Source organism: Macaca thibetana, chromosome 10, assembly GCF_024542745.1.
Source record: "Macaca thibetana thibetana isolate TM-01 chromosome 10, ASM2454274v1, whole genome shotgun sequence".
Classification (NCBI taxonomy): domain Eukaryota; kingdom Metazoa; phylum Chordata; class Mammalia; order Primates; family Cercopithecidae; genus Macaca; species Macaca thibetana.
Window position 1 is genome coordinate 93950006 of NC_065587.1, and position 26678 is coordinate 93976683.

General features: G+C 46.9%; 1 protein-coding gene across 2 annotated transcripts in view; it reads right to left on the minus strand.

Annotated features, from left to right (window-relative positions):
- ABHD12 (abhydrolase domain containing 12, lysophospholipase) overlaps nucleotides 1-26299 on the minus strand; it is a 77198-nt gene extending 50899 nt beyond the window's left edge. Inside the window, exon 1 of one of the 2 annotated variants that reach the window (XM_050745491.1) lies at nucleotides 25912-26299. In XM_050745491.1, the coding sequence (XP_050601448.1) occupies nucleotides 25912-26102 (191 nt within the window). In that variant the 5' untranslated portion in view covers nucleotides 26103-26299. The remainder of the gene's footprint in view (nucleotides 1-25911) is intronic. The other variant, XM_050745492.1, reaches the window with a different exon arrangement.
- Between the last annotated feature and the right edge of the window lie 379 nt (nucleotides 26300-26678).

Here is a 26678-nt window from a genome sequence, read left to right on the forward strand (position 1 = left end):
ATAAACCTCGCACTCTGGGAGGATCTCCAGTCAGGTTGATGATTGACCTTGGGTACTAGAGCATTAAAAAAAAAACTGTAAAAAAGCCTCATCAGAGGCTTCCATCCTATGAATCCTTCACTCACACACACACACACCCTTATTAAGCTGGTACATAAACCTTCACCTCTTCTTCGGAGAGCTACTCTCTCTTAGAGTATTGCCATATGCATAATAAACATTTCTTCTGTTAATCTATCTATTGTCATTTAATTCACAGGCCCCCTAACAATTTGGATCTAAGTTGGTGGAAGAAAGGTTTTTTTCTTCCCAAAAGTGACATCATTGGATCTGGCTGTCTTTCTTCTCCAATATGATGGATTCCTGCCAGCAAAGACTTTGTCTTTCACCTTTGTCTCCAAGGCATTTAACTCAATGCCAGGCTCATAGTTTGTGCTTGATGAACCCATAACCAAAGAATTACTGTCTCATGATCATTAGTGCAAAAAAACGATCAGAACCACCATCACCTTCTTTGGGCTTCCACTGTACTTAAGAGTTTCACACCTTTTTCTATTTCACAGTGTGTGTCTTGCTCCCATTGAAATAACTGCATTGGAAGTCACTCTGCTTGACAGTCATTTGGCTGTGTACTGCAATCTCCTGTAACATTTACAAAATACTGATGCTTGGGACTTGCCCTGGAAATTCTAATTTTATTGGCCTCAAGTTGACCTTGGCCCTTACCCTCTAGACTAGGACTTTTATTATCATTTAAAATAAACTGGACAGCACGGTGGTTCACCTGCAATCCCAGCACTTTGGGAGGCCAAGGCAGGCGGATCACCTGAAGTAGGGACCTGACCAACATGGAGAAACCCCGTCTCTACTAAATATACAAAATTAGCCGGGGGTGGTGGCACATGCCTGTAATCCCACCTACTCGGGAGGCTGAGGCAGAATTGCTTGAACCCACGGGGTGGAGGTTGTGGTGAGCTGAGATCGCACCATTGCACTCCAGCCTGGGCAACAAGAGTGAAACTCTGTCTCCAAAGAAAAAAAAAAACACTACACACTGTACCTAACATGGTGCTAGACACACAGTAAACAACCACATTTGATTATTTTTTATTTTACTTTTATTTTTTGAGACAGAGTCTCTCTCTGAAGCCCAGGCTGGAATGCAATGGCATGATCTCAGCTCACTACAACCTCCACCTCCTGGGCTCAAGAGATTCTCTAGCCTCAGCCTCCCAAGTAGCTGAGATTACAGGTGCCTGCCACCATTCCTGGCTCATTTTTGTATTTTTAGTAGAGACGAGGTTTCACCACATTGACCAGGCTGATCTCAAACTCTTGACCTCATGTGATCCACTTGCCTTGGCCTCCAAAGTGCTAGGATTACAGGTGTGAGCCACCACACCTGGCCTTTTATTTTATTTTTGAGACGGAGTCTCGCTTTGTTGCCCAGGCTGGAATGCAGTGGCAGGATCCCAGCTCACTGTAACCCCTGCCTCCTGGGTTCAAGCGATTCTCCTGCCTCAGCCTCCCAAGTAGCTGGGACTAAAGGCACGTGCCACTACACCTGGCTAATTTTTGTATTTTTCAGTAGAGACAGGGTTTCACCATGTTGGCCAGGCTGGTCTCGAACTCCTGACCTCAGGTGATCTACCCGCCTCGGCCTCCCAAAGTGCTGGGATTACAGGCCTGAGTCACCACACCTGGTGCAACCACATCTGTTTATTAAAGTGATAGGCTAAATGGAGGGACTGCTAATTAAGTGGCTATCTGTATCTCTCAAGCTCAGGACAGTGTTCTTGAAAAGGGTATCTATTTATTGTACATATCTGTCAAAAAGATTTCTCAAAATTAAAATGAATTCTAATTAAAACACACACAGGCCAGGCATGGTAGCTGATGCCTATAATCCCAGCACTTTGGGAGGCCAAAGCACTCCGGAGAATCGCTTGAGGACAGGAGTTCAGGACCAGCCTGTGCAACAATTAAGAGACCAGGTCCCTTAATTAAAACAAAAAAATTAACCAGATGCGGTGGTGCGCACCCGTAGTCCCAGCTACTCTGAAAGCTGAGTCTGTAGTGAGCTATGATCACGTCACTGCATTCCAGCCTGGGCAACACAGTGAGACCCTGTCTATATTTTTATAAACAAACAAACAAAAAGAGCCTCCAAAATTGGTGATTTTAAATTAGCAGCTCTATCACCACTATAGTTCTGTCATCTAATTATGGAGGACACATATAAAGAATTTATAAATGAAAATTAGCTACTTTAAAACTTGAATCTCTAAGTAATACCAAAATAATAGACAAAATAAATCAGAAATCTCATATGTTTTTTTCCAAATTCTAGAGCCGAGGGCAAGTGTTAGGTGTTTTTTTGTTTCCTGGCAAACATGCCATGTTTAATGTACCTTTAAAGTTAATTCCCAAAGTATGAACAAGCACCTGTAAATGAAAGTAAATAACTCAAAGAAAAAATTTAAAGAATGAGCAAATTTATAAGCAGAATATGCAAATATTTAAGCAGAATATGCAGCATTACCCTCTAACTATTCCAAAAGACAACGCTCTCGAAACACGTGTTTGGGAAGATGGTTACTTATGCAGCACTCAGGAGGGCACACTGATAAAGGCCCCAAAGGGAAAAACACAGCTGAACCTAAGCCTGACCCAGCTGTATTCTGTACAGGCTGTGCTGCTGCTGGGTCCACTTTAGAGCAAGACTGAGAATGTTAGTTTCTACCCCGGCAGGCAGACTCTAGGCTCTTATGGGACAGTCGCTGAGATCCTTCCAAGGTCCAGGAAATAATCAAGCGCCCAAGGCACAGAGAAATCAAATTTGTCCTGGGCCTAGAGACCACAGCCTGCCTGGGGCAACGGCTGTCTGCACACCTTGGGACACACTGCTCACTTCACCTTCCTGGCCTTTCCTTCTGTCCTCTGCAGAACCAAACTCAACGTCAGGCCATGCTTTCTGCTCATCCAACAATGACTGCTCTGTGATCACTAATGTGCCACTACCTGCACTTCAGTGTCTCAAGGTCTCCCCTGCTGCTGACATTTGGAACAGGCTGGTCAGGATACTGAGGATGCTGGACTCTTGTTCCCGATGGTCTTTGTATAAACCCAAGGGGAATGGGAATTTGGAGACAAAGGAAGCCATCCTGGAGTGGCCAAATAAAGCCTTTAATCTTTAAGGACCAGGAGGTTCTTATTTCAAGACCCAAACCAAATTCCTAAGTGAATAAACAAATGAGTATGAATTTCTAGCCTCAATAAATCAACTAAGGTGAATGTAGCAGTAGATCATATTTGGCAGTAAAGCAAAAACCAAAAACCAGAGTCTGGCCTGAAGGGCTGTTCCCACCTGTGGTGCCAGTTCATAGGTGTAGGGGCAGAAGATGGACACAGGGTACACGCTGTCCTGGAGGCAGGAAACAGGCAGGCAGGAAGGTCTGGGGAGAACTGGGGGGCAGGAAGGCAGGCAGGGGGCCGCCCCACTGACCCCAGCTCTGATGACAGAATACGTTCTACATTTTTATGGCCCCGTTTTTAAACATTCTGATTTTTCAGCATCGATTGCCACTGTTTGCTAGTCATGCCTCATAGTCTAAAAGGCTGTATATAAGCCACGTGTTACAGATGAAAGCTGAGGCCTGTGTACAAGATGCACTGTCCATTGGAAATGGACACAGCCCATCTTTCCTGATGGCCATGATAAGAACCCTCTTGGTTCACCATTTACACAACCACAGGATCCCAAATGGATGGTGAAAGACAGTGACACCAAAAGAAATCTGACAAGCCAAACTATTAAGTGCAATAAAATCCTATATAAGATAGAATTGCTATAATTATTAGAAAAAAAATTATTATTTTAGAAAAAAATTAACTTGTCTGGTTTCCTCGGCTTTTGACTGTCGTATTTTCTTAGAATGACAGTGTTTGGCCTCTCTCCAGCAGTTCAGAATTAGAAACCTAACCCAATCACGTCTATCCCTTCTCTTATCCAACTTTCTCTTTCCTATCTCTTTTTTTCTCTTTCTGTACTTTCTGAACAGATACTCAAGCATAATTAGACTACTTTGAACAACAAAGACATTATGTCCTAAGAGGTCTGAGTTGTCAATGACTTTGTATTTGGATCAGGAAACAGGAAAAGTAAAGGTACAATAAGCCCAGAGGGTCCCCACTCTCAAATAATGCAGCACATCCCTGCTAAGCTACAGTGGGGTGTTCTGGGCATCACTGGATTCACTGGTGCCACATCATGCATGTACACACCTGACATTTTCCATCCTGATGACCTGCAGGCTGGACAACACTTAATGCAGTCCATTCTCTGTTGCTGCCTACCAAAGAGAAATATGCAGAAAACAAACAAAGATTTTAAAAAACAGACCCTGTCCCCAATTTTAAGGGCAATATAGAAAAAAAAAATGAAGCTGGCCGGGCGTGGTGGCTCAAGCCTGTAATCCCAGCACTTTGGGAGGCCGAGACGGGCGGATCAGGAGGTCAGGAGATCGAGACCATCCTGGCTAACACGGTGAAACCCCGTCTCTACTAAAAAATACAAAAAGCTAGCCAGGCGAGGTGGCGGGCGCCTGTAGTCCCAGCTACTCGGGAGGCTGAGACAGGAGAATGGCGTAAACCTGGGAGGCGGAGCTTGCAGTGAGCTGAGATCCGGCCACTGCACTCCATCCAGCCCAGGCGACAGAGCGAGACTCCGTCTCAAAAAAAAAAAAAAAAAAAAAAAAAAAAATGAAGCTGAGCTCATCATGCTAAAAGGAGAAACGCTGTGTCTCTGAACTCAATCTAGAAAGCTTTCTGTTGCCACTTCCCTCTTTTTGTTTTTGCCATTTCCTGCTGAAAGAGTAAAACATTTCCTTTGGGCAAATGTAAAGGGTGTTTTTTTGTTGTTTTGTACTTTAATTTCCCATACTGCATTTGACAAAGTATAAAGGGTTTTTTTGTTTTTTTTTTTTTTTTTTTTTTTTTTTTTGAGACGGAGTCTTGCTCTGTCATCAGGCTAGAGTGCAGTGACACGACCTCAGCTCACCGCAACCTCCGCCTCCCGGGTTCAAGCCATTCTCCTGCCTCAGCCTCCCGAATAGCTGGGACTACAGGCGCCCGCCACCACGCCCAGCTAATTTTTGTATTTTTAGTAGAGACAGGGTTTCACCATGTTGGCCGGGATGGTCTCTATCTCCTGATCTCGTGATCCGCCCGCCTCGGCCTTCCAAAGTGCTGAGATTACGGGCGTGAGCAATCGCACCCAGCCCATAAAGGGTATTTTTTAAGAAAAAAAAGTTTCACCCCATGTCACCACATAAAAGTTGTCATTTATATTTCAGGAGGCTGACTTCCTTTTGCACACGTTGAGCTGTGAAACTGGGCCAATAATAGGAGGTACTGATGGGCAGATACAGAGTCCTTTCCTGAGAGAACAAAAGCCAATCTAACAACCAGGGAGCCCACAAGATCATCTGTGTTGACGAAGCCTGTTTCTATTGATGCAGCTCCTGCACTTGGTGGTGACGAAGAAGGGCATACCCTAAGTGTGCTATGTAGAGCCCTCCCATCAAACAGCATCTGTAAAACTGCAAGGGAAAAAAACACATCCAGGGTCAGGCCTTCACGGTAGCTCCTCTAGGTCTCCACTCTCGCACCCAAGACTGCAGAGGTTTTGCTTCCCACGGGGGCCATCGGACTCCTTAGGTTGCCACATAGCAATAAACACTAGGTGCCTGTGAGAGGCTCTTCTATCAGCTCAGCCAGGCGGATGGCCACCTGTCTGCTTTCAGAGGTGGCAGATGGCTTTCCCATGCGCTGCTCTTGCACACTTTCCTTGCGGGGTGCAGGTCCCTCTGTGGCCATCCCTTAGATTGCAGGACTGGGAGGTGTGGGCCTTCAGGGCCTTGCTGAACAGCAGCTGAGCAGAGAGTGTGGCAGAGGTGCCAGCATTCCCTCTGCCAGTTTGACAGTGACTTCCTTTTCCTCCTACTGTCCAGGGTAACTGTTTGAACAACCTGCCCTGATTCCTCTGAGGGGGCTGGAAGAGAGCACTGGGCCCTCAGTCTGAGGATGTTGAAAGCCCTGCACAGCACCAGGAGCACTGTGGCAGAGTGGCAGGTGGCTGAGTGGTAGGAGTGGGGTCTCCAGAGCCTCTGACTGCGATGGAATCTGCCCTAATGGGCTGCTGTGCATATGAATGGGGCCGGAAGGGAAATGCTTAGCAAGGCGGGCATCCCGAATGAGGACTAGGCAGTGAGCAGCACACTGAGGCCGCACAGTGCACGCGCCTGTAATCCCAGCACCTTGGGAGGTCAAAGTAGGAGAACTGCCTGGGCAATATAACAAGATTCTGCTCTCTACAAATGAACAAAGAAAGACACAGTAAACTGAATAGGTCTCCTCAGAGGTTGGGGAAATATAACTAGAAGATCTGATATTTCCTTCCCAGACCCCAGTGACTATGTCTGGGGTCAATGCCCCCCTAATCCTGCCAAGGGCCGCTAAAACTGGTCCAGGACCCTGTGCCCCATGCTGCTGGCCCCTCTCTAGCACTTGCTCATCCAATCCCTGACTCTCCAGAGCCTTTCAGTCTCTCGCAGGGGCCCCAAATCTTCTGCCTCCTCCAGACATACGCTTCACTGCTACTCTCCAAAGTCCCCTGGCCATCCAGCCTAATCAGGCTCTCTCACCATATCGTGTCAGACTCACTCCTTTCCCTTCTGTCTGCAACAAAACATTTATCTCTAACATGATAGAATCTCTCCCCACGAATAAGTACCGTAGCTCTCATTGTTGATGCTCTATCACCAGTGCCCAGAACTTGGATGCTCAAGAAGTATTGGTGGGATGAAGCTAATGAATGAGGTCTGCAGTTTCTATCATGAACCACTTTCTCATTAGAAAGAAATATTGGTTCTGTAGGATGAGTTTCTTAAACACAACTTGAACCATTCAAAATATGTTCAAGGGAAAGTAAGAATTTATAAAAAATTTTCAAGATTCAAGTGATATAAATATTATGCAACATATATATGAAAGGCAAGCATCACACAAATTTCATTCTCACCCATCAACTGACAGACTTTCATAATAATATCACCTAATGGCCAGGTGCAGTGGCTCACACCTGTAATCCCAGCACTTTGGAAGGACAAGGCAAGAGAATCACTTGAGCCCACGAGTTTCAGACCAGCCTGGACAACATGGCAAAACCCTCCCTCTACAAAAAATACAAAAATTAGCTGGGTGTCGTGACACGTGCTTGTAGTTCCAGTTACTCCAGAAGCTGAGGTGGGAGGATTGTTTGAGCCTGGGAGGTCGAGACTGCAGTGGGCCAAGACCATGCCACTGCACTCCAGTCTGGGTGACAGAGTGAGACCCTGTCCCAAAAACAGTAATAATAATAATAATAATAATATCATCTAATGAAGGCAGGGGTGGGGGAAATGGGCACTGAGACTCTCTTTGTAGGAAGGCAAAACTTCTTAATCATGTTGGGAGTTACCTTGGCAACAGTTTCAAAATTTTAAATATTCATACTCTTTGACCCAACAAATCTCAAATTACCCTAAATAACTGGACACTTTTAACAAAGGAACAAAAGTTAGACATATGAAAGTTGCTAATAACAGCAAGAACTAGGAAGAAGCCAACTGTCCATCAATAGGAAGCTGATTAAATAAACGATGAGCCCATTTTAGCACAAGGATGCTGGATGCACATCATATAGGATCTTTACTGGCAAAGTCAGTGATGATTTTCTAAAATTTCCCTGAAGTCATGATATGCTGCAAGGAGGAGTTTCTTCCAGCTACCATTCCACCAACTGTTGGTCTATCCTCATGGGAAACAGTGAAGTTTGTGAAGGCCTCCTTACATCACTGCCTGTTTCCTCATTGGTCTGCATTTTATCCCTCTTTCTTTGCTTCTGTACAAGTGAACTAGCACCATCACCTGCACACCCTCCTCATTATGTGTCAAAACACAGTGAGTACCCAGAAGAGGTCACAAAGGTATAAACTCCACATCCGCAGGCCTCAGGCTAGGAGGAGGCAGACCTGTGCAGAGTGCATAGGGTGGCACTCCGGGCACATGTGGACTTGGACCCCTTGTCCACATCAGCCACCTCCCGGAACTCCTTTCAGGGTCAGACAGCATTGTGCCACACCAGTGCCAAGGGAGGCTGGCATCAATGGGATAAGCAGGTCCTATGTAGTCATTCAAAGCAATGCCATCTCTATGTGAAGAGCTGGATGAAAATCCAGACTATAGTAGTTTTACAGCTTATAAAATCATATGTAAAAATGCAAAAATACAGGTGTATGCACAGTGTGAAAAGTTATAACCAAAATGTTAACAGTTACTGTTAATCTAGAATTATTTTAGCATATATGAGATAACAAAACTATTTCCTCCCAAACAACTATACAATTATCCTAGCATGCATTAATGATGCCTCCTTTGTAAAAAACAAAAAATTGCATATAACATTTCATTTCACTGCTTCTTCTATACATTTTTACAAATCAGAATAACATACTGCTTTAATAATTGTGGTTAATGACAAAATATCTCATATTATCTTCTCATTATTGATGTATAATAACTTTTTCTAGCTGGAGGTAAGCGGGGAAAGAGTTTTGCTCTGTCATCCAGACTGGAGTGCAGTGGTACGATCTTGGCTCAATGCAACCTCCATCTCCCAGGTTCAAGCAATTCTCATGCCATAGCCTCCCAAGTAGCTGGGACTACAAGCATGTACTACCATGCCTGGTGAGTTTTTTTTATTTTTAGTAGAGACAGGGTTTCACCATGTTGGCCAGACTGGTCTTGAACTCCTGGCTTCAAGTGATCCTCCCACCTCAGCCTCCGAAAAGTGCTGGGATTGCAGGCGTGAGCCACTGTGCCTGGCCAAGAACTTTTTATATTAAGGATGCTAAATCTTTGTCTGACACTTTATAAATGTATGTTAAAAATATTTCCCTCTATCATTTGTCACTATTTTGTTTAGAGTTTCTTAAATTAAGGAGCATTTTAAATGTTTATGTATTTCTACGCTATTCATCTTTCTCTTTATGGTGTCTTGATGTTCTCCTGTCCTTGAGAGTGGGTAAGTATTCTTCTTTTTCTTTTAGGGCTTTACACTTTACATTCAGTCTCTCTGGAATTTATTTTGGTATATAGTGGGAAGTAGGGTTCTAAATTTCTGTATCCCTAAATAGTTACCCAAGGAATTCTTTGCTGTGTTTAAAATGTCACCTTGAACACATTACTTTTTTTTTTTTTTTTCTGAGATGGAGTCTCACTTTGTCACCCAGCCTGGAGTGCAGTGGCGTGATCTTGGCTCACTACAACTTCCGCCTCCCAGGTTCAAGCAATTCTCCTGCCTCAACCTCCCAAGTAGCTAGGATTACAGGTGTGTGCCACCATGCCTGGCTAATTTTTGTATCCTTAGTAGAGACAAGGTTTCACTATATTGGCCAGGCTGGTCTTGAACTCCTGACCTCGTGATCCACCCGCCTTGGCCTCCCAAAGTGCTGGGATTACAGGTGTGAGCCACCACGCCTGGCCACACGTTACAGTTTTACGTTTGAGGTTAAAGATGGTAGATTTAACTATTTCCTCTTAAAATGCCACTAAAATGACAGTAAAATTTTAAAAGGACATAAAACCATAGTGGTCAAGAATGAGAGGAGAGACACCAATGCCACGTTAGAAGCTAGAAAACAGAAGGACAGGAATTAAGGTGACAGATCCAGAAAAGTCCGAAACCATCAGGGGGAAGACAAGGCACATGAAGCAACAGCACCAGGTACCCGTGGCGGGAGGATCAGATGGAGGCCAGAATCGGGGGACAATTGAAAAAACCCCCCTGGGCTTCTACCTCACGAACAGAGTGGGGCCACTGCCCCAATCCATCAAGAGACTGAAGATTTATTCTCTGCAGAGGGTACACCATAGAAGGTTTGAACTACGAAGGCCAGATACACTAAAAGCAGAAGACGTAAAAGTTTAGAAAACAGTGTGGAGAACCCCCAGCCATCTTCCGCAGCTCTCAGAGAGCTGGAAGGTGGAGGCAGGCCAAGGTGAGTTTAGCAGCAAAAGATACAGGGCCCACTGCCCCTGCAACTCCACACTATGCGGCTGCTGAACCTCCAGTCCCTGGTCCACACTGAAGCTTGCCATCTGCAACCACAGAATCCCCATGTTGCCAGACTCACTCACGCCCCTGCATTCTGACTTCCCTAGATGGGAAGCTGAGGCTGACCAATCCCAGGCAGAACTGCATGAAATCTATTTGAAAAAGGAACAGTATCGTTTCAGTACTGTATGTTCTCATCTAAAAACAAACTGTATCTTTCCACTTAAATATTATTTTATGTTTAATGATTTTCTTGATAAACATTCTATGTGTGTTTTTTTGTTTTTTTTTGAGACAGTCTCACTCCCTCACCCAGACTGGAGTGCAGTACTGCAAACTTAGTTCACTGGAATTACAGGCGTGCGCCACCTCGCCCAGGTAACATTCTATGTATTTCTTTTTTTTTTTTTTTTTTTTTTTGAGACGGAGTCTCACGCTGTTGCCCAGGCTGGAGTGCAGTGGCGCGATCTCGGCTCACTGCAAGCTCCGCCTCCCGGGTTCCCGCCATTCTCCTGCCTCAGCCTCCTGAGTAGCTGGGACTACAGGCGCCCGCCACCGCGCCCGGCTAATTTTTTGTATTTTTAGTAGAGATGGGGTTTCACTGTGGTCTCGATCTCCTGACCTTGTGATCCGCCCGCCTCGGCCTCCCAAAGTGCTGGGATTACAGGCTTGAGCCACCGCGCCCGGCCTCATTCTATGTATTTCTTATGTAATTCTTAGATGTGTATTTTGTTGTTGCTGTTGCTACTGTGAAATAAAAGTTTATCCTGTTCCATCTTTCCAGCCAGTTGGTTACTGGTATTTAAGAAGGCTATCAGTTGGTATATTTATTTTGTGTTTGAAAATCTTACACCTGGGCACAGTGGCTCATGCCTGTAATCTCAGCACTTTTGGAGATCAAGGCGGGTGGATCACCTGAGGTCAGGAGTTTGAGACTAGCCTGGCCAACATGGTGAAAACCCGTCTCCACCAAAAACACACAGATAAAATGGGCTGGGCGTGGTGGCACATGCCTGTAATTCCAGCTACTCAGGAGGCTAAGGCAGGAGAATCGCTTGAATCCGGGAGGCGGAGGTTGTGGTGAGCCAACATTGTGCCATTGCACTCCAGCCTGGGCAACAGAGCAAGACTCCGTCAAAAAAGAAAGAAGAGAAAAGGCTGGGCACGGTGGCTCACAATCCCAGCACTTTGGGAGGCCCAGGTGGGTGGATAATGAGGTCAGGAGTTCAAGACCAGCCTGGCCAAGATGGTGAAACCCCAGCTCTACTAAAAATACAAAAATCAGCTGGGCGTGGTGACAGTTGCCTATAATCCCAGCTACTTGGGAGGCTGAGGCAGATAATTGCTTGAACCGCCGAAATGGAGGTTGCAGTGAGCTGAGATCGTGCCACTGCACTGCAGCCTAGGTCACAGAGTGAGACTCTGTCAAAAAGAGATGGAAGGGGAGGGGACTCCATGAGTTTTGAGAATTTTTACTTGTTTTTGTTGTTGTTGTTGTTGTTGTTTGAGACAAAGTTTCTCTCTTGTTGCCCAGGCTAGAGTGCAATGGCGTGATCTCGGCTCACCACAACTTCTGACTCCCGGTTTCAAGCGATTCTCCTGCCGCAGCCTCCCGAATAGATGGGATTACAGGCATGCACCACCACCCCCGGCTAATTTTGTATTTTTACTAGACACAGGTTTCTCCATGTTGGTCAGGCTACTCTCAAAGTCCCAACCTCAGGTGATCTGCCCACCTCGGCCTCCCAAAGTGCTGGGATTATAGGCATGAGCCACTGTGCCTGGCTTTTTACTTGATTTTTTTTTGAGTTTTTCAAGTAGAAAGTCACTGCAAGCAATGGCAATTTTGACTCCTCCCTTTTATAAGGGTTATCTATTTCTCATCTTCCAGTAATGTCTAGAACATTCAGAGTATTTTATAGTAGAGGTGAGAACAAATAAAAAGTCTCATTTCTTTATTTGAATTTCCATTCATTTAACAAATATTTATCAAGTATTCACCAGGTGCCAGCAGTAAATAAAATGATTGACATTTTACTTTTTTTCTTTTTTTTTTGAGACAGTCTCGCTCTGTCACCAGGCTGGAGTGCAGTGGTGTAATCTCAGCTCACTGCAACATCTGCCTCCCAGGTTCAAATGATTCTCCTGCCTCAGCCTCCCGAGTAGCTCGTACTACAGCCACATGTCACCATGCCCAGCTAATTTTTGTATTTTTAGTAGAGACAGGGTTCACCATGTTGGCCAGGATGGTCTCGATCTCCTGACCTCGTGATCCGCCCACATCGGCCTCCCAAAGTGCTGGGATAGAAGGCATGAGTCACCACGCCTGGCTGACATTTATTTTTCATTATAATGTTGGTTGATGAGATGGATGTCTTTAATCAAGATTTATTTAATTTTAAGGGGGCAGGCACAGTGGCTGATTCCTGTAATCTCAGCGCTTTGGGAGGCCGAGGCGGGTGGATTACCCGAGGTTAGGAGTTCGAGACCAGCCTGACCAACAAGGTGAAACCCCATCTCCACTAAAATACAAAATTAGCCGGGCATGGTGGCACATGCCTGTAATCTCAGATACTTGGGAGGCTGAGGCAGCAGAATCGCTTGAACCCAGGAGGCAGAGGTTGCAGTGAGTCGAGATCGGGCCCTTGTGCTCCAGCCTAGACAATAAGGGTGAAATTCTGCCTCAAAAAAAAGAAAAAAGAAATTAATTTTAAATGCAGTGTGTGGCCAACTTATCAATGAATGAAGGTGCATTCATTAGAAATGAAGGTGCAAAGAAAAAGCTTTAAACAAACACAAGCATCTACATTTCCATCCAGTTGAGAATCTCTAAGCCCTAGGGCTCCTTGTGCTGAGAATGGAGCAGGAAAACCTCCTCCCCACTACCGTATCCCACAGGCTTGATCATCGGGACAAGTCACAGGCCCCAGGACCCTGCCTTCCAGCCTTCTGGGTCAAGGCCATGCTGAGACTCTACTAAACTAGCTCTCAAAATCATTAGCCTTCGCTTTTTATTCAAAGAAAACAAAAACTCATGATAAGGCAATATTCTAGAAATTTATCTTCAGATGACAAAGCTGCCTTAGTCCAATTTTGTGTTGCTGTATTAGGAATACCTGAGGCTAGGTGATTTATAAAGAAAAGAGGTTTCTTTGGCTCACAGTTCTGTAGGCTAGACAAGAAGCATGGTGCCAACATCCACATCTGGTGATAGCTTCAGGTTGCTTCCACTCAGGGTGGAAAGCAAGGGGATCTAGTGGGACCAGATCACAGAGCAGGGGGGAGGGAAGGTGCTAGGCTCTTTTTATAGGAACTCAGAGTCAGAACTCACTCATTCCCTTAAGAGTAGCACCAAGCCATTCATAAGGAATCTTCTCCCCCACAGTGACCCAGACACCTCCTACCTCCCGCCAGGCCCCACCTCCAACATAAGGATCAAATTTCAACATAAAACTTGGCAGGACGAAACAAACCATATCTAAACCATAGCTAACGGACTACAGAGCTATTGTGTTATATTTCCTGTTCCCAGAACATACGGCACTAAATTAAGATGACACATAGAAATGCAAATTAAACCATGAGGTTCCATTTTCACCTAAATTATTGGCAAAGAATAAGAATATAAGAATACTGACAATATCAAAAGAGTAATTCTGGGCAAACACTCTCACGCTGCCAATGGGAGCTGCTCTCTGACCCTCTGAAGAGGTGACCATACAGGTCGGGGGCCCAAGACCTGAGGTGGAGATGGCTAGGAGACCACCAAAACCTTGTACTGTCCCTTCCCTATCGAGTGTACAGCTGGGGAGGGGAATGGCTGCCTAGCTGGGGGCTACATTTCCGAGCTCAACGTGGAGGCAGGTGGAGCCAGGTAAGTAGTTCTCACCTATGCAACGTTGAGTAAGGCCTCATGTAGCTGGCTGCTGGTACAGCAGCAAGTGTTATCCTAACTAATTCAAGATTAACACTCTACATGCTCATTTTTGTTTCTAGCTTAACAACAGCTTTTTTGAAAAAGGTCAGATGTTTACACAGTTCAAAAAATAAAACAAAGTCTGTCAACTTGTCACTATATATCCTGTCTCCATCATGCCCACAGATAAGCATTTTTATTTGCTACTTATTTATCCTTCCAGTGTTTCCTTACACAAATATAGGTACATGTTCTCATTCCTTTTTCTCATAAAAAGGTAGTATTGTAAAGTGTTTTACACCTTGATTTTTTTTTTTCTATCAACAAGATATCCAAGAAATTTATCCACATCAATGCTTACCTATTTTGCAGCTCCCAACTGGGTCGGCATAACATAGGTTATTAAGCCAGTCTCCCATTGCTGGACATTCATGCAGTTTCCGGCAATAAGTGCTACAATGAATCACTCTGTACATACCTTATTTTCTATGTACAGATAGGACACTCTTAAAATGGAAGTTACTGGATCAAAGAGTAAATGTGTCTATATTATTAAAAGATTATCCTCCCAAATCCTTGCTTCCCTCAGCCCTTACTAACAACGTGGTTGTCAAAGATGCATTTTCTCCAATCTGATAGGTGAGAAATGGCATCTTGGTGGAGTTTTGCCTTTATCATTAATAAAGTGTTGGCCAGGTGCAGGGGTTCACACCTTTAATCCCAGCACTTTGAGGCTGAGGTGGGAGGATCGCTTGAGGTCAGGAGTTCAAGACCAGCCTGGACAACATAGGTTTCTACAAAAAATTTAAACATTAGCTAAGCATGGTGGTGTGTGCCTGTACTGCCAGCTACTCAGGAGGCTGAGGTGGGAGGTTTGCTTGAGCCCAGGAGGTCAAGCCTGTAGCGACCTGATATCGCACCACTGCACTCCAGCCTGGGTGATATAGTAAGACCCTTAAAAATTAAATAAATATTGTTTAGAATTCTTTCACGGCTGGGTGCAGTAGCTCACGCCTGTAATCCTAGCACTTTGGGAGGCCGAGGCGGGCAGATTACGAGGTCAGGAGATCGAGACCACGGTGAAACCCCGTCTCTACTAAAAATACAAAAAATTAGCCGGGCGCGGTTGTGGGCGCCTGTAGTCCCAGCTACTCGGGAGGCTGAGGCAGGAGAATGGCGTGAACCCGGGAGGCGGAGCTTGCGGTGAGCTGAGATCCGGCCACTGCACTCCAGCCTGGGCGACAGAGCGAGACTCCGTCTCAAAAAAAAAAAAAAAAAAAAAAAAAAAAAATTTGTTTGGTTCTGTTTTCCCCAGGTTTTACGTTGAATAGTCAAGCCCTTTCTTTAGCAGTGTTTAATCTACCCTTCAGTGTAATTCCCTTCAGTGCAACCTTTACCTCACACATTGTGGTTTTCATCTTTAGAAATTCAATTTGGGTAATTTTCATATATTCCATGACTCCACTTAACTTCTGGAACATATGGAATACAATTACAGTATGTGTTGTTTTGTTTTTTGTTTTTTTAAGACGGAATTTCGCTCTTGTTGCCCAGGCTGGACTGCAATGGCGCGATTTTGGCTAATATATCACGTTAATTATGATAATATCATAATGATCAATATAATGGGCTGCCTGAAGTTGTCCTATAGCATAGTGATGCTATTATTTGTTTATTTTTTGGTATCTAATATCACTGCTAAGAAAACTCACCCCCTCCAGCCATCCCTCCCCGTCTTTCCCCCTTTCCCGCACAGCTCTCTGGAAAAGCTACCTGCATTTCCTCTCCACTTCTTCCTTGAGCTCTCACCATTAGGCTTTTGCCCCCACCACTGCAGTAAGACACTCCTGTCAATGCTGATCTCATGTCACCAAATCCAATCGCAGATCATGCTGTCTTCTGCAACAGGCCTTCTTTAGGTGGCTACCTTGACACCTTTTCCCAGCAATCCTCCTAACTCATTGCCCAGGTCCTGACTCCTCTGTCCTGACTTGCCTGCTGGGCGAGTCTGCTGCAGGGCTCTAGGTACCACCTGCCACAGCCATGGTCAGATACAGGCCCTAACCTTCCCCTTGAACTCTACCCCCATCCACCTGGATGTTTAACAGACACCTCAATATGTCCAAAACCAAACAGATTACTTCTCCTGCCTCAAAGCACTTGCTCTTTCCACATCTATCCCCATCTCAGTATCTGGCAACTCCATTCTTCCTGTTGCTCAGAAAGTAGTTTGTGAATCCAGAATCACATGCTTCTTCTCATCTCCACACCTGCTGTCCCAGCCTGAGCCCCCGTCATCTCTTGCCTGGATGACTCTGGCAGCCCCTAGCTGGTCTCCCTGCTTGCCCACTGCAGTCTGTGCTTGTCACACAGTCAGAGTGATATGATGACAACACACATCATGCCATTTCTCTCTTCTAAAGCAGCCAGTGCCATCCGTTCATGTCTCCTTGTCAGAAACGTTCCCTGTACACCCGGACTGTGCACACACAGTCACAGGGCCTCATCTGTGGCTATCTCCTCACTGGGACCATTTTCCTCCTTAGTGCCCTGAGCATGTGGCATCACATGTTTCTTCATGTGTTATCTGCCTCCCCTACCAGAATGTAAAGGCCAGGAGAACTGCTATGGCCTCGGCATTCACAGGTGTTACTGGGCATAACAGGTACTCAAACTGTTAAATGAGTGGCTGGAAAAAAGTGTTAAATAAGCAAATAGTAGTGCTATAAATGCTCTAATACCAACAGACACATTAACTGATCAGGATGGACTGTATATGTATGACTGGCTGAGAAGCTAGACTCTTAATTGTTTGGGGCAGAAAAGGGTAGAAGAAAATCCTTCTTGACATGAGCTAACAGATCTTTCTCAGTACCCTCAACTCGTGTTTTCTTGTTTGTTTGTTTTGTTTTGTTTCTGAGACAAAGTCTTGCTCTGTAGCCCAGGCTGGAGTGCAGTGGCGCAATCTCGGCTCACTGCAACCTCCACTTCCTGGGTTCCAGCGATTCTCCTGCCTCAGCCTCCCAGGATTACAGGAGGTAATCCCTTATCTGGGATTACAGGTGCTTACAACCTTGCCAGGCTAATTTTTATCTTTTTAGTAGAGATGGTGTTTAACCACGTTAGCCAGGCTGGTCCTGAACTCCTGACCTCAAGTGATCTGCCTGCCTCGGCCTCCCAAAGTGCTGGGATTAAAGGCATGAGCAACCACACTGGCCAGTACCCTCAACTCTTAATATCATGGGGCTAGTCATCTAGAAGATGTCACTGACCGAGCACTCACCATGTGCCACGAACATTCCACACACCTGGGTCTCACCACAATCCTACAGGGAAGACACTCTAATCCCCACATCACAGATGAAAAAACAAACTCAGTGTTACACAACTCACCCAAGCCAGAGAATCTGAAAACTCACCTGAGACCCGGGTCTCTATGAAGGCTATCCTCTGCAACAGTAAATCACAATACAAAGCGGCCCAGGTCTAAATGAGAAGTCTTGCTGGTAATGGGACACTTTGGTTCCGGCATCCTGGCTCTTGGCCCCTGTTCACTGACTGACACTCTAGACGCTGGCTCTCAGTGTGGCACGAGATAGATGGCTTACCCACTCTCATGCTGAAACAGCCCCTGCCAAAGCACAAACACACTGAGCCTGAAGTCTTGTGGCGTCATCTCTGGGTGAAGAGCATCGACTTAATCTGTCAGCTTTTTAGGTTATATTTCAATAAACACTTTCCCTGCAGATTTCACTCTGGAAGGAAAAGTGTTCTAAGGGAGGAGGAGAGAAAGGAGGGGAATGAAGAGGAGGAGAAGTCGCAGCAGCAGGAGTCTGAAATGATGTCCTGTCTCCAAAGCTGTTAGCACAAACCTGACCCATCTTCCATGCCTCTCTCCAAGGCTTCCTCCATGAAAGTGCCTCAGGTGCTTTCAGCCTGCCCAAAAATACCCCTCACAGTTCAGGCCTGTCTGCCAAAGTCACCATAGAAGGTGGGCACTCGCTTGGGAAGAGACACTGTGGCTGAAAGGAACTAGGAACCAAGCAGAGATACAGGATGCAGAGTCCTAATAAAGCAGAAGGCAGTGGCAAAGCACCAAGTCCCAGTGTGGCCGGTCCCTGGCTGGAGTGCAGCCATGATAAGGTACACTGAGTTAGGAAGAGGAGAACCAGCACCAGTTGTGGGGGGTGGGAGGCCAGCTGCGGCACCATAAACAAAGCCAGCCCCATGCCTTGTCACAGTCCTGGCACAGACCGTACTGAGAGTGAAGCAAAAGGAAAAAGGAGATGGACAAAGCGGACTTTAATCACAAAAGCTAGCTCAGAACTCGCTCCCATCTTCCTAATCTGTAAAGAAAAGATGAAGAGATACCATGCAGGGACACTTAGAGGGTGAGGTTGATACTGAACCTGGGGAAGGCTGACACTGAAGAAGACAGATGTTAACCTCAGCCATCCACCCTTCTGGGTTAGGGGGAAGCCATTAGCAACCTTGGATAAAGTATCTTCTTTGGGTCAAGGAAGAACGAGGTGTGATGACTGTCTTCTTTGGCATTTATGTGTGAGGGTGATCTGGCTATGAAATCTCCCATGCAGCCCACTGATCTCTGTCCATCCAGCAGATCTGGCCTGTTGGTTGGGAGTCAGAGGAAAAAGACTAGGTGACACACAGACCGTGTACATCTCATGACTGCCTTCTCAGGGTCCAAATTAGACCAGTCGTGCCTTCAACGAGCATTCCCAAGAATTCCAGGGCTAAAGAAAGGCCCACAAAATTCCTCATTTGGGCTGGGCACGGTGGCTCACCCCTGTATTCCCAGCACTTTGGGAGGCCGAGGCGGGCAGATCACAAGGTCAGGAGTTCAAGACCAGCGTAGTCAATATGATGAAAGCCCGTCTCTACTAAAAATACAAAAATTAAGGCTGGGCACAGTGGCTCACGCCTGTAATCCCACTACTTTGGGAGGCCAAGGCAGGCAGATCATGAGGTCAGGAGTTCAAGATCAGCCTGACCAACATGGTGAAACCTCGTCTCTACTAAAAATACAAAAAATTAGCCAGGCATGGTGGCGCGCGCCTGTAATCCCAGCTACTTGGGAGGTTGAGGCAGGAGAATCACTTGAACCTGGGAGGCAGAGGTTGCAGTGAGCCAAGATTGCGCCACTGCTCTCCAGCCTGGGCAACAGAGGGAGACTCTGTCTCAAAAAAAAAAAAAAAAAAAAAAAAAAATTAGCCGGGCATGGTGGCAGGCACCCGTAGTCCCAGCTACTCGGGAGGCTGAGGCAGAAAAGTCGCTTGAATCTAGGAGGCAGAGGTTGCAGTGAGCCGAGATCATGCCACTGCACTCCAGCCTGGGTGACAGAGCGAGACTCTGTCTCAAAAAAAAGAAAAAAAAAAAATCACTCATTTGCCCAGTACCTCCTCACACCAGACACCATGCAAAGAAAAACTTATCTAGTTCCTCGTCCCAAGGAGTACAGAGTTGACCTATGAATGAGATAAATATTTACCTTTAAAAATTACCTTTCAGCCCAGAATTTAAAAACAAAAAAAACTGGTTTGGGGTTCGTCTTGACCTCCAAAATTGCTCTCATCTGAATTACTTACCAATGTTAAAAAAGTTGGCAATACTACACACACACACACACACAAGCACACACACTAAGACAAAAAAAATTACATAAACAAACAAAAGGTTGGGTGCACTGGCTCATGCCTTTAATCCCAGTACTTTGGGAGGCTTAGGCAGGTGGATCACTGGAGCTCAGGAGTTCAAGTCCAGTCTGGGCAACATGGCAAAACCCCGTCTCTACAAAAAATACAAAAATTAGCTAGATATGGTGGTGGGTGCCTGTAGTCCCAGCTACTTGTAAGGCTGAGGTGCGAAGACCATTTGACCCTGGGAGGCACAGGCTGCAGTAAGCCATGACTGCACCGCAGCACTCCAGTTTGGGTGTAGAGCCAAACGATCTCAAACACAAAACAAAACAAACTAAAAAAAACACCAGCTAGTCTTTTCCAGAAAGACTGGACGATCTGGCCACTCTGGGACCACATTCCTGCCAGGCAGCAACAGGACAGGGTGTGGTAGCTGCTATCCCCTTCAGACAGAACCTGTTCTCTCCACTTGTCTGCAGCCCTCAGCATCCCCCTCATCTCCCGGAACTAAAAAGAGATAAATATTTTCTTTGATGGAGCAGAAAATATGTATGTGTGTGTTTATATTTTTCCCCACTTCAGTGTATGTATGGATAATACATATATTATTGACTAGCCTAAATCAAGAAGAAAAAGCAGGCCAGGCGTGGTGGCTCATGCCTGTAATCCCAGCACTTTGGGAGGCCAAGACGGGCGGATCACCTGAGGGTGGGAGTTCGAGACCAGCCTGACCAACATGGAAAAACCCTGTCTCTATGAGAAATACAAAATTAGCTGGGTATGGCAGCACATACCTGTAATCCCAGCTACTCGGTAGGCTGAGGCAGGAGAATTGCTTGAACCTGGGAGGTGGAGGTTGCAATGAGCCGAGATCATGCCATTGCACTCCAGCCTGGGCAACAAGAGTGAAACTCCGTCTCAAAAAAAAAAAAAAAAAGAGGAAAAACCCTAATTACAAAAAACAGGGAACAAAACTAGGGAAATGGCCACAGCTACAGAGGAAAAAAGGTGAATTAAATTGATAATTTTATATGAATACATAAACCGCCAAAACTGAAATCAGGACATAGCAAATCTAAACAGGTCAATGACATAGAAGACACTGTAGTAGTTACCGAAGTGCTATATTCTGAAACAGCACTGGCTAGGATGGTGGCTCATGCCTATAATCCCAATACTTTAGGGGACAGAGGTGGAAGCACTGCTTGAAAGAGAAGTTCAAGACCAGCCTAGGCAACGTGGCAAAGACCCGTATGTGCCAAAAAAGTTAAATAAATAAATAAATAAATATAAAGGCACCAGGCTTAGAAAGTTTTACAAGAAAATTCCTACCAAATTTTAAACAAATATTTTTAAAATTTTGTAAGCTGGCTAAAAGTTTAGAATAAAATGGCCGGGCGCGGTGGCTGATGCCTGTAATGCCAGCACTTTGGGAGGCCAAGGCGGGCAGATCACGAGGTCAGGAGATCGAGACCATCCTGGATAACACAGTGAAACCCCATCTCTACTAAAAAAAACACAAAAAATTAGCCGAGTGGGGTGGCAGGCGCCTGTAGTCCCAGTTACTCTGGAAGCTGAGGCAGGAGAATTGCATGAACCTGAGAGGCAGAGCTTGCAGTGAGCCGAGATCGCGCCACTGCACTCCAGCCTGGGAGACAAAGCAAGACTCCGTCTCAAAATAATAATAATAATAATAAAAGTTTAGAATAAAATGTTATATAAGAAACTTTTTATAAAGCTATAGAAAACACTAAAACAACTTGATAAAGGTTGCATAAGAGAAAATTACAGACTATTCTCACAAATAATGATGTAAAATTTCTAAATAAAATATCAATAAATAGGCCAGGTGTGGTGGCTCACACCTTACAATCTCAGCACTTTGGGAGGCTGAGGTGGGCAGATTATCTGAGGTCAGTAGATTGAGTCCAGCCTGGTCAACATGGCAAAATCCCGTCTCCACTAAAAATACAAAAATTAGCAGTGCATGGTGGCACACGCCTATCCCGGCTATTCAGGAGGCTGAGGTCGGAGAATTGCTTGAACCTGAGAGGCAGAGGTTGCACAGAGTGAAACTCCTCCGTGAGCACTTTGGGAGGCCCGGGCGGATCACATCGCAGACCACTGAACCCAAAAAATTAGCCGGGCGCGGTGGCGGGCGCCTGTAGTCCCAGACAGAGGCTGAGGCAGGAGAATGGCGGGAAACTCCGTCTCAAAAAAAAAAAAAAAAAAAAAAAAAAAAAAAAAAAAATAAAAAATAAATTAATAGAATCTGACTATACAATAAGAGAGTTCATCCCAGGAATACAATGATGATTCAATAATATAAATCCATTACTATAACTTACTATGTTAACAGATAAAAGAAGAAAATCTCTCTGATCATTCCACAGATGTGCACTGGCATTTGAGAAAACTCAGTCACCATTTTTTATTTTAAAAACATCAGCGAGGGAGCAGGAACAAAAACAAAAAGCTCCCCACAACATTAGCAACACACCCCAGCATGTCACTTAATGGCAAAAACACTAACAGCATTCTCACTGAAGTCAGGAATGAAACAAGTTACTCAGTGTCATCCCTATTATTTAACTTTGTTCTAGAAATGCAATGCAATCAGAAAAGAAAAAGAGGTCAGACATGGTGGCTCACGCCTGTAATCCCAACACTTTGGGAGGCCGTGATAGGCAGATCACTTGAAGTCAGGAGTTGGAGACCAGTCTGGTCAACATGGTGAAACGCCATCCCTACTAAAAATACAAAAATTAGCCATGTGTGGTGGCATGTGCTTGTAATCCCACCTTCTCGGGAGGCTGAGGCAGGAGAATTTAGGCCTGGCATGGTAGTTCACGCCTAGCACTTTGGGAGACCCAGACAGAAGGATCACTTGAAGCCAGGAATTCAAGACCAGCCTGGGGGGCAACATAGTGAGACTTCAGATCTACCAAAAAAAAAAAAAAAAAAAAACAAAGAATATTAACCAGGAGTGCATAAACACAGCATCTCAGCTACTAGGGAGGCTGATGTGGGAGGATCACCTGAGCTCAGGAGGTCTGGACTGCAGTGGGCCATGATCATGCCACTGTGCTCCAGCCTGGGTGATAGAACTGCCTTAAAAAAAATTGTTTAAAAATATTCCAGGCCAGGCACTGTGGCTCACGCCTATAATCCCAGCAATTTCGGAGGCCGAGGCAGGTGGATCACGAGGTCAGGAGTTTGAGACCAGCCTGGCCAACATGGTGAAACCCTGTCTCTACTAAAAATACAAAAATTAGCCTGGCTCGGTGGCGGGCACCTGTAATCCCAGCTACTTGGGAGGCTGAAGCAGGAGAATTGCTTGAACCCAGGAGGTGGAGGCTGCAGTGAGCCAAGATCACCACTGCACTCCAGCCTGGACGATAGAACAAGACTCCTTCTCAAAAAAAAAAAAAAATCCAAACTTTCATCCTACCAAAAAAAAGGAGAAGACGAATGGATGATTCAAAATTGGCTAAACACTGAAAACTTTAAGTGATGGATACATGAAGGCTCATTAGATTGTCTTCTCTACTTCCGTGTATGTTGACAATAAAGAGTTTAAAAAATGTAGGGAAGGATCAAGAGGAGGATCATAAAAGACACAAAGGAGCCGGCTCCGCCCGCAATGGATAATTTGTTCATTCAACAAGTATTTTTTAACCACTACTAGGTGCCAGCTACTGGAAATACTTAAGTGGAGAAAACAAAGCTCCTGTTCTCATGGTGCTTCCATTCTGGTTGCAGGGGAGGCACACAAGCAAAAATTACAATCTCCAGTAAGTGATAATAACGTCGACAGGGGTGGGCTGGTCTAAGAAGGCCTCAGTGAGGAGGTGATGGTGGCACAGAGTCTGAGAGAGGAAGAGGAGAAAGTCCAAGGATGTCTGAGAGAGCCAGCAGGGAAGGAAGACAACCAGTAGCTCGCAAATTTGGTCTTCCTTGCCTTTGTTTTGCTTTTTACCCCAACAGTCTTTTGCTTATCCAAAGGATATGGACACAACTGGAATGCCTCTCTTTGTCCTGACTAGAAAATAAAAATTAGGCCGGGCGCGGTGGCTCAAGCCTGTAATCCCAGCACTTTGGGAGGCCGAGACGGGCGGATCACGAGGTCAGGAGATCGAGACCATCCTGGCGAACACAGTGAAACCCCGTCTCTACTAAAAATACAAAAAAAAAACTTAGCCGGGCGAGGTGGCAGGCGCCTGTAGTCCCAGCTACTCGGGAGGCTGAGGCAGGAGAATGGCGTGAACCCGGGAGGCGGAGCTTGCAGTGAGCTGAGATCCGGCCACTGCACTCCAGCCTGGGTGACAGAGCGAGACTCCGTCTCAAAAAAAAAAAAAAAAAAAAAAAAAAAAAAAGAAAAGAAAATAAAAATTAATCAGGTCATTTTAATACAGTACATTCTTCAAGGAAGGTGCCAGGTCGGCGCTGTTTCCCCAAACGTTGTGGAAACAATTTTTTTCTTTTCTTTTTTTGAGACGGAGTTTCGTTCTTGTTGCCCAGGCTGGAGTGCAATAGTGCGATCTCGGCTCCGCGATATCTTCGCTCACCGCAACCTCCGCCTCCCAGATTCAAGTGATTCTCCTGCCTCAGCCTCCCGAGTAGCTGGGATTACAAGCATATGCGCCACCACGCCCGGCTAATTTCTTATTTTTAGTAGAGAAGGGGTTTCTCCATGTTGGTCAGGCTGATCTCGAACTCCAGACCTCTGATAATCTGCCCGCCTCGGTCTCCCAGAGTGCTGGCATTACAGGCGTGAGCCACCGCGCCTGGCAATTCGATTTTTTCGAAGGAAGAATTTTCCAATTTATCTAACATGCCATGTCTGTTAATAAAAGTGTATTAAAGTTAAATCATGAGTTTTTAATGCAAATAAATATTTCCATAGCAAAGAGAACAGATTAGTTTCACAAAAGATATTGCAGATGCTAGATAATTTTACACCCATAGACACGAGTCTATCAGTCTCTGCCCTTCTGTCAAATCATCAACTTAGAGGTGTCTATAGTTTAATTTCATGATCTTTTAAGCAATGAAGTTGAAATTCTAATTTTCCTTAGGAGCGACTTGCATAAATATTTTACACTCAAGTGGCCAGCATCAACTAAGGGCATTCCAGATGGTCAAAAAAGAAGTGCTCTGCTACAACGCCCGAGATCACCATATAGTAACTTCTTCAAATCACCACGAAATATCAAGACTTCAAAGCTGCCAGGAATGCTACGTTCTACAAACAGCCAGATAATTAGGAAACCAGCAGATGGGAGGAGAAATCTGTCCGTATGAAACATGTTCCCATCTCCATCCCAACTGCATCACAGTTTTGAAAGTGGCTTTATATAAACGCGTTCATCTTCTACCCAAAGGGAGAACACCAATAACCAAACGATCCAGGACTGCAAGGTGATTCCCAAGGAGGCGAACTTGTGCGGACAGATTTCACCCACCACGAACCACCACCAGCAGAGGGAAGGACAGGCTTCCCTCCGACGGCTGCGATGCTCGAGTCCCTCCTTCCCCTACAACCTGCGGCCCACTGAGCCCTTCCCCAAAGGTCCCGGAGTTCTGAGCGACGCACGCACCCGACCCTAGTTACCTGGCAGAGGCGCCGAGCGCCCAAGATGCCAGTAAGGCTCCGTGCACGCAGCCCAGCCTGAAGGGCGCCTGCCCGGGCGCTCGGTGCGGGGCCCGATGCAGAGCAGGAAGAGGAGGTCCGAGTGGGCCCCAGCGCTCTCAGGATCTGGCGCCGGCCCCTCTGCCTCATGCCTCTGCTGTGCCCGGCGTCCAGGGATCTCCCAAGGACTCCCCACCCCCTACCCTGCTCTCCTACGCGGGGTCATGACTTCGGGCGGCGCCAAGCCCCCAACGTAAGGGTCCCCCGGGCTTCCCCGGGAAAGGGTCGGGGTGCAAGGCTAGGCTGGGAGTGCCGAGCGCGAGGGCGGGAGGAGAACACAGAGGGTCAGGGGCAGGGCACAGCGCTCCCTCCGCGCTGCCTGGGGAAGGGAGCGGGGGTGGGGCCGCCGCGGGCCAAATGCGGGACACTAGCGCGCAACCGGGCGGCCGCAGATCGGGCGGGCGGTCACCCTGGGTGGGGCTGGGGGGTGCTGGGGCCCCCTGCGGGACGCACCTGCGCCAGGTGAGCCCCCCCCTCCGCGAAGCCTCACCTGCCCAGCGCCCGTTTCATTCCCGCGTCGGCTGCGCAGCGCGGCTCGGCCGCCCCCGTGCCCGTCAGGCGCAGGTTCTGCTTCAGGCGGCAGTCGGCGTCCAGCGCCGCGGCAGCCGAGCCGGAGGAGGACGAGCCCGCGGCGGCGCAGCGCTCATGCTCCAAGGCGACGGGCTCGGTCCGCTTCCTCATCCCGCGGCCGACAGGGCCGGCCGCCGACGGCGCCCGCTGGCCTCACCCGCCGCCTGCGCCGCAATGCCGCCGCTCACAGCCGCCGCCGCTCACAGCCGCCGCCACCCGGAGCCCGGAGCCCGGAGCCCGAAACCCGCCGCTCCTCACATCCCAGCCCAGGCCGCGGCGCCCGCTACGAACCAGCGGCGGGGGCCCGCCGGCCACGCCGGCCAATCAGCGCCGGGCTCCCGCTGGCCCTGCCCCCGGCCCCGCCCCGGCCACCTCTTCTCGGCTTCCGAGGGGCGCGCGCCCGGCATCCTCGGCGCCACCCGCAGCCATCTTGTGGGAGGGTAGGCAAAGCCGCAGCGGCGCGTCATCTGCGGGGCAGGGCTCTGGGCTCCATCGCGACACTGCAGCTGCCCTCGCCCGGGCGCTCGGTGTGAGGAGCACCCACTCCCTGTCGTGCCCCGGTTCAGTGACCCGAAAGGGGTGGCCCAGCGAGCCAGACCCGCAACGCCGGGCCCCTCGCGCTTCTGCGAACGGAAACCCAGAGGTAGCAAATCGCATTTCCGTTCTCGTGATTCTTAACTCTTCTCA